Here is an 8,229-nt window from a genome sequence, read left to right on the forward strand (position 1 = left end):
GTGACCAGCCTGGACATGAATCCTTGTAAGCCTGCTTTAATCCATTGAAAATTCACTCAGGGTCATACAGCTACAAATGTTTTATTGCACTTTGGGATGAAAGTGAAAATGTGTTTTGTGTGACTGTAACACAGGAACCTCTGTAGATGAACAGTTGTGGTAACGCACAGATACTGAAACATTGGACTGCTGATCATGATGTCTCTAACAAAGTAAGATTGTTATTGGTAATCTTTTGTGAAGCTGAAATAGAGGTGTAAAAGTGCCTGATGAAATGAGTCCCATCAAAATGAATTTAAAAAGCACCCTTTTTAGTATATAAGTGATACTTATATACTTTTATTCATAGCACAATAGAGCGCATGAAATATGAAGAATGTGCTGAAAGAGCATTGCTTTTAGACAACTCCTTGGTTGTTTGATGAAACATCGATACTCTGAAATCAGTATGCTTGTTTGTCTTCGTGATGTTTCTTGCCCTTAGAGAAGACTGATTTTGTGCAGGTGATTGTCTCTGTATTATATTTGACCACAAATGGAACTTTTACCATTGTGACTTATTGATGCTCTAAATAAAGCGCAATAAAGACTTAATTGACATTCATGCAGGTTTTTTTTTATTTGAAGCAGGTGGAGGTCAAATATAAACCTCATGGAAGCAAATTTAGGGCTGCTATTCTATGTATTAAGTGTTTACAAAAGTTTCACCAGTGTCCTGCTAGACACCATGTAAACAATAGCCTACAGCAGCTGGCAGAGCACCAGATGATAGTCAGGCCCCTATTTAAACCCCCAAACCCAATAGTGTGCAACTGCAGCCCCCCACACAGACACACACTTTTGAATGTGGGCCAAAAGGAAAATCAAAGTATTATCTGAGTTTTTTTGCCAGTAGACACTGTCCTTCACTCCCGCCTGCCGAACACCTGCCCTCACCATTGTTAACAGAACTGCGGGAAAGCGGTGCCCGAAAGGCGGGGCAAAGTACACTGTTTACCGGTTGCCCCACCTCCCGCTAATACAGCAGGCGGGAGGATGGAACCACACTGGGTGCTAGCTTGCTAGTACAGTGTCACCCCCGCCTCGCTCCTGTGTACCTGAGGAAATCGTGTTGGCAGGCGGGGGCTCCCGCAAGCACATCAGGCAGGAGGCTGGGGTAACACCGTGTGCTATCTTGCTAACACATGGTGTCGCCCCCCGCCTCCTGCCTAATATAAGTATAAAGAGGTGTTGCTGCAGAGGCAGGAATGCCCCGAATTGTGGGCTGCAGTTGCACCTTTCTCCCCAAACCAGTCTACTCCGGAGCCTTAGGCACCCAAACTACCCTCAACTCCTCCCCTGTCCGGCCTCACCTGCAGAAAGCGGCAGATGGCACGGCGTGGCTACACAGACATCTGCCGGTCAGACAATAATCCCTCTGTGTGGGCTGCTGGATGTGACAACAGAGCGCATTCTGCTATTGTGCGCCCCCATACACATGCAGATCAGCCAAGAAGGGAGGAAGGGACAGAACAGACTTTTACTGGTGGAACAACAGCTAGCAGTTGACACCCTTGAGCACATTTTGTTTGTCAACCCAATAACCTCCCCATTTTTAATAAGTAGGCGTAGGCTACCCTCCAAACTTAATAACAAGAGTGAAAACACATGACAACAAATACAATGTATATTCAATTTATTAGGGTATTCATTTTTTATAAACATTTCTTAAAACATTGAAATAATTATAATTCATTTTTTCCCCTTTTCATGTTTAACAATGAAATGTTATCAAGCATAACATAAGTAAAAATATATTTTTTTGAAAAAGTTAGGCAAAACATTCTAAAGTGAAACCTTTAGAGCATTATAAGTGTAATATTTCTTATCTTTTTTATATTCATTTTTTGTCATTATTACATTTCTAAAGTTAAACCTTTAGAGAATTAAGACAATTCTGGAAAGTGGGAAACATTTCGCTGAATGTAACGGTTGTTATTGCCGCTCAGCAAGAAGACATTTTAAAAAGTCAGTTTTTAAGAATGCTTCTTCTTGGCACCGCTTCTTCTCCTACTGCGCGTGCTTCAACGTGCGACGTTCGCTCTGTGGAACACAGGATGCAGAACTCGCTCCTCCTTTCTCTCCAAACCTCATCCACACAAAGAATGAGGGCCGTTTTGTCGCTCTTGTGGCATACCTGACCTCATTACCATAAAGAATGGAAGTCAACTTGGCATGGACGGTACAAGAGACGACGAAATCACGGGGGCCCATTCGGGCCGGCCACGCGCTGCCTGGATCAGAATCCTCCTCAGGAGTATCCAGGGATGAGAAACAGTGTCATCCTGTAAAAGGATGAGTATTTCCTTATAGGTTGAAGGTTTACAGCATCTCAAGAGAGAAGATCAGCGCTTAGGGAGGGTGATCTCTGGAACCCAGTCGTTCAGACTGCGGCTCTCCTCACAGAACAGGTGCAGCTTCTCCAGAGCAGGGTCCTCCCAAGAACCATCAGCTGGGTTCTGTTGACAAACAAGAGGGGAAAGAAACATTAGTCACAATAAACAGTTAAAAATATGATATATTATTGCATGTTTTAATATGATATATTATTGCATGTTTTAATAAAGTCAGTTTGTGTTGAAATAGTACATACCATAATAAGACAGCAGTGGGCATCTTCAAGCTGGCCAGTCTCGTCACGAACAATCTCGGCCAGGCGCTGCAAGTTGTTCACTCTGACGATGCTGATATCGTTGTCAAAACAGTAAGACTGGATGAGGGTGAAGTGGATCTGGAGAGCAATGTCACACTCCCACTCCTCATCGGTGGCCAGGACACAGAAACACACATTGTCTGGGTCACTGCAAAGAAAAAAATAGAAGAACCATAAGTATATGCAAAATGACTTCAAAATAAGCAAACATAGATGTAAACTTAATTTCTATATGCATTTCAAGAAACTCATACTTACACATTCATAACTTTAGCAGACTCATAGACACCGACAGTCAGGCAGTTGTTGTCTTTAGCTGAGAGCATAACTTCCTCCAGCGCTTTGCCGGTGCACTGGGCACGTTTAGCGGGCTTCTGGATCAGAACTTCCTCAAGAGTCATGATGATGCAGAATATTCCAAAACTTCCTGAGTGGGAGTTAGTGTAGCCGGAGAGTAAATCCGAAAAGATTAGTGATTCTGAAGAGACTGTGCTGCGGCTTTATACCTTTGGGCTAGTGGCGCCTGTGAATACGCAACGCCCTGATTGGTTGACCTGAATGGCGCAATAGTATGCTAATTGTATTGTCCCACGGCTCGTGGCAGATTGATAGGAGGCATCATGGCAAGTATTTTTCTGTGCCGGGCCTGCTCCGACCGAAAACAAAAATGTTTGTATTTATTTCAGATGGATTTAGATAATATTCTCTCCAAGTTTAAACTCAGTAAATTGAGATTTTGGCTGTCATATTTTGCATTACAAATTTCCTTGAGTTTTGATTGTTTCACATGACACACTAATTTATGCCAATAGCCTCAAAATATGCTTTCGGAGATGCATTTGATAATTTATTAAATCAGTCTATAAACCTACTGAAACAAAAAATCCAAAGATTAACAATTGGATAATCAAACTTTGTAAAGTGCTTAAAAGTGCCCAAATTGTCTCTGATTAAGATTCTGTATGTTTCAGTTATACATGAAAGTATGTCCAAACACAAACAATAATATAGTGAAAGTAAAGTGCGCAGAAGGGCAACCATCCAACCATTAGGAGAGGGCAGGTGGAGGATGGCCATCTGTAGAGCCTGACCAAAAACGGCCCCTATTGTGCTCGCAGAAACTCCTATTATCACCCTCTCAATACAAATGTAAATTAGCAGCGCGTGCCAGGAGGCGGTGCGTGCCGCACAATATACTGACCAAGTGATCGCTATCAGCTGTCCGAACTTTTATTTATTTACTTTTGCCACATGGACCAATGAAGATTATAGCCATGCTTTACCATACAATTAATTATAAAAGTTGAGCAGCTGGCACGGTTAACCATTAAGGCCAAGTTATATTTGCAGGGTAAAGCCTAATATTACGCAGTTTGGCCAAATTGTATCCACTTTGGTGGCACTTAAGGTGCATAAAATAATCTAGAATAATACTGCTGCATGCGTAATTAGAGGGTCGAGATAACAGGTCCGCGGTGATTGATTCAGCTCCATTGTTTGGTGGATAGCAGCGCGGCAGATGGTGGACTATTGCTATGAGGACACCCCCTCGCCCCGGCCCGGCAGAGCCCCCCCACCCCCACTCCGTGGCGAGCCGCTCCTATTGTCCGCGAGTCTTTACATTCGCTGGAAGAAAAAGTCTGTTGTCTGAGTTTTGATCCAATTTAAATGTAAATAAAGTGAGCGTATAGTCAAAACTCACGACTATGAATCTTTGATAGGCGTAGTCTTATCTTTAATATAGGCCACGTGTATGAGTTGCAGCCCAAGAATGAATCATTCAGAAATGTTTGGGGCATAAACACACCCAATAAATAAATATGCGGTTTTGATTAAATCATGTTATTTTGCTACACAACATAACAAACGAAATTATTAGAGCAATTAGAATAGTTAATTATCATTGGTTTATTTTTAGGCAATCATTAGTTGAGAGGTTTAAATGGCCCATGTTGCAAGCAACAACAACCCATAGCTTTGAATACAGTAAGTTAGCCTAATGCACAACAGTTTACAAAGTTAACAGATAGGGTTCCTTGGATCAAAGTTTGATTCATCCGATAGCAGCTCAAAGACTAGGCTATTTTTGGAAGGCTCAACCTAACCTAGCTTGGCAACAGGGCAGGCGCGTGCAAGTCGATATAGGACGCATTGTTCATGAAGAAGCACATCTGCCAGACGGGGCCCCCTCCCCAGCAGCGCGTGACAGGTGTTTCTGGCTCAAGCCATGGCTCGCTCTGGCGAATGACATAGCCTACTGCACATTGACCCATGGCTCAAAAGTTCTTTGTGCAGATGCAAATTAGCCAAACAACCAGATAACTTCAACTCGACTACTTTCCATTAGCAACGTTCTATTAATTTAGTAGTAGCAATCATGTTGGTTCACAGCCTAATAATAAAATGGGGCATGCAAGATGAAGTTGGGTTTGCAACTTGCAAGTTGAAACAGTGTGGTCACAGTGTAGGATACTTTGGGTATATTATGCAATAAAATAATATAGGAAAAGCTGCGAGTCTTCTACAATATTGTAATTTCCATACTATTGCGCTTGCCTCTGTTCGTTTTACCAGTCAAGGCTACTAATGCACTCTATTACAATGTATTATTTATAGACACGTTTTATGTTGGCTATGCGTAATATCTGTGGAAGTCATTGGCCATTATGCACTGCATGTGCCGACGTATCTCTGCTTGTATCGTGCAGCAGAAGTTTTCTTTGATGACCCCTTCACCCTTCACCCTCCCCCACCCTCCCCCCCACGGCCAGATGGGATCTTGTTGCTATGGAGAGAGATACAGGCATCTCCAGATGCCACGCGCCTGAAGTCAGCCATGGTTTTACAAATGCAAAACAGCGGCGCGTGCCATTATCGTTTGCAAATGGGAACTTTGGGCCAATTCTGTTCTCCAATACTTGCCTAATCAGCAAAATTGTATAGGCCTACAAGTTGTGAGTTATCTGGATATTGAAGTAACACAATAATATTGAGTTTTTCTAGAAATCTTTCTTAATACATAAAGGTGTATGCTAAATGTATGCTAAATCTACTTGATATATCATGCATTTACTCAATTTAAATCATGAAGTATTCACCAGAAAAGTTGACCAGATTTAGATAGTAAAGCGATATCTTTATGTAGTTTGGAAGCCACTTGGATATGGGTGGTAATTATGGATATTATAGTAGGCTAATAATCTCATCATCCAAACCGACCCTGCACAAATCTGAATTAATTAATCCATAAACGTCAGGGAGTTCTGCATTTGCATCCATTCAATGAACGGAAACTGCCCTGTCCTTTCTTCCGAAATTTTGTCTATAGGCACGAGCCTGCTAGGGGTCGCATGTGCATTGTCTCCCAGCAGCCAATCACAAAACGCGCGTGTGCCACGTCCTCCCTATAAATAATAGCTGTTTCTTACAAATTGCACAAACACACTTCTGTTGAAACCTTATCAACATTTCCTCGAACTAGGCGCTACAAACTTCAAATGGAAGCTATTGGCAAATCTCTGAAGGAAGCTCTCAAGTCTGCCCAGTGTGAGGATCGCCTCACTGTTGGTGTCTATGAAAGTGCCAAAATAATGAATGAGTAAGTATTTTATGTACTGAATTTGTACTTTATTTAGATTTTTTTTTTATTGTACATTTACTCATTACTGAAGTCACTGTGTTATTGTATGATAACATTGACTAATTAATGAAAGTTTATTTTTTTTATCTCAACAGTGACCCAGACAATGTGTGTTTCTGTGTCCTGGCAACCGATGAGGAGTGGGAGTGTGACATTGCTCTCCAGATCCACTTCACCCTCATCCAGTCTTACTGTTTTGACAACGACATCAGCATCGTCAGGGTGAACAACATGCAGCGCCTGGTCGAGATTGTTGGTGACGAGACTGGCCAGCTTGAAGATGCCCATTGCTGTCTTATCACGGTATGTACTATTTCAACACAAACCTACTTTATTGAACTATTTAATAAACCATGAATTGTGTCCATGTGACTAATGTTTCTTTCTCTTCTTGTTTGTCAACAGAACCCAGCTGATGGTTCTTGGGAGGACCCTGCTCTGGAGAAGCTGCACCTGTTCTGTGAGGAGAGCCGCAGTCTGAACGACTGGGTTCCAGAGATCACCCTCCCTAAGCGCTGATCTTCTCTCTTGAGATGCTGTAAACCTTCAACCTATAAGGAAATACTCATCCTTTTACAGGATGACACTGTTTCTCATCCCTGGATACTCCTGAGGAGGATTCTGATCCAGGCAGCGCGTGGCCGGCCCGAATGGGCCCCCGTGATTTCGTCGTCTCTTGTACCGTCCATGCCAAGTTGACTTCCATTCTTTATGTGAATGAGGTCAGGTATGCCACAAGAGCGACAAAACGGCCCTCATTCTTTGTGTGGATGAGGTTTGGAGAGAAAGGAGGAGCGAGTTCTGCATCCTGTGTTCCACAGAGCGAACGTCGCACGTTGAAGCACGCGCAGTAGGAGAAGAAGCGGTGCCAAGAAGAAGCATTCTTAAAAACTGACTTTTTAAAATGTCTTCTAGCTGAGCAGCATAACACCATTGCATTCAGCGATATACTTCCCACTTTCCAAAATTGTCTTAATTCTCTGAAGGTTTCACTTTAGATGATTTGAATATGACAAAAACTCAAAAAAGAAAGAAAAAAAGAAATGTACTGTAATGCTCTGAAGGTTTTACTTTAGACATTCAATATGAGAATCTATTATCGAAAATGGTACAATGTTGAACTCCTGATAACATAAAAAAATAAAGATATATTGCATTTGTTGCTCCATAAAATGTTTTACTGTTGAATTCCCGATTGTCAAAAACTAAGAAAGAAGATAAATGAAAGAATATATTTGTTATTTTCTAAAGGTTTCACTTTATAAATGTCATGTATGACGAAATTATCAATAAAATGTTGAGCGTAAACTTTGGATCTTGAATGTTCTCACCATACTAAAAACTAAATCAAATCAGTCCCAACAATAATTCTTAAATAACCGTTGGCACTTGCACAGTGTTTGGTGCTCTTACCACTACCCAACACTTGTACATCCCATAGGCCTGATGTACTGTGTTCTATCCTAATTGACCTATCATCATGGCCTGTTATATCCATGTTTATACAGTGTCTTTGTTTACAAACTACTGCCCTTGCAGGCACACATCTATTCTGACCACTGGAAGCATTTACCTGTGAGAGGTCTATCTTGGTATTTCTTTTTTTATTGGTATTTTATTAGGATCCCCATTAGCTGTTGCGAAAGCAGCAGCTACTCTTCCTGGGGTCCACACAAAACATGAAACATGAGATAATACAGAACATTAATAGGCAAGAACAGAACTACATCAATTCAAAAAAGATATACTATGACTACAAGACAGCGGATTGTACAATGTTTTTACAGCACCCCAAACCATTCTGTGATATTATGAAGGTTCAACTGAATTGACTCCCATATCTGCTAGCCCTAACAGACCTCTCCTCCACACATACCCACAACATACAGAGAATGAG

The 8,229-nt window shown here is 41.6% G+C and overlaps 2 protein-coding genes across 2 annotated transcripts; one reads left to right on the forward strand and one right to left on the reverse strand.

Moving 5' to 3' along the window:
* Nucleotides 1–1,810: 1,810 nt before the first annotated feature.
* LOC120021704 (growth arrest and DNA damage-inducible protein GADD45 gamma-like) lies at nt 1,811–3,139 on the reverse strand. Its single transcript, XM_038965545.1, has 3 exons — nt 2,951–3,139; nt 2,633–2,840; nt 1,811–2,498 (listed from the first exon to the last, which is right to left on the reverse strand). The coding sequence occupies exons 1-3, from the start codon at nt 3,091–3,093 to the stop codon at nt 2,385–2,387; spliced, it is 465 nt and encodes a 154-aa protein (XP_038821473.1). The 5' UTR covers nt 3,094–3,139; the 3' UTR covers nt 1,811–2,384.
* Nucleotides 3,140–6,189: 3,050 nt separating this feature from the next.
* LOC120021736 (growth arrest and DNA damage-inducible protein GADD45 gamma-like) lies at nt 6,190–6,928 on the forward strand. The gene is made up of 3 exons (XM_038965581.1): nt 6,190–6,290; nt 6,428–6,635; nt 6,738–6,928. Exons 1-3 carry the CDS (start codon nt 6,190–6,192, stop codon nt 6,849–6,851), a joined length of 423 nt encoding a protein of 140 aa, XP_038821509.1. The 3' UTR covers nt 6,852–6,928.
* The last annotated feature ends 1,301 nt before the right edge of the window (nt 6,929–8,229 follow it).

Source organism: Salvelinus namaycush, chromosome 26, assembly GCF_016432855.1.
Source record: "Salvelinus namaycush isolate Seneca chromosome 26, SaNama_1.0, whole genome shotgun sequence".
Taxonomy (NCBI): Eukaryota; Metazoa; Chordata; class Actinopteri; order Salmoniformes; family Salmonidae; genus Salvelinus; species Salvelinus namaycush.

Coding starts and splice junctions, on each gene's coding strand:
- LOC120021704 (XM_038965545.1), bottom strand. CDS start 3,093: ATGACTCTTGAGGAAGTTCTGATCCAGAAGCCCGCTAAACGTGCCCAG. Junction 2,841..2,950: donor TCTGCTAAAGTTATGAATGT/GTAAGTATGAGT, acceptor TTTTCTTTGCAG/TGACCCAGACAATGTGTGTT. Junction 2,499..2,632: donor CCCACTGCTGTCTTATTATG/GTATGTACTATT, acceptor GTTTGTCAACAG/AACCCAGCTGATGGTTCTTG.
- LOC120021736 (XM_038965581.1), top strand. CDS start 6,190: ATGGAAGCTATTGGCAAATCTCTGAAGGAAGCTCTCAAGTCTGCCCAG. Junction 6,291..6,427: donor AGTGCCAAAATAATGAATGA/GTAAGTATTTTA, acceptor TTATCTCAACAG/TGACCCAGACAATGTGTGTT. Junction 6,636..6,737: donor CCCATTGCTGTCTTATCACG/GTATGTACTATT, acceptor GTTTGTCAACAG/AACCCAGCTGATGGTTCTTG.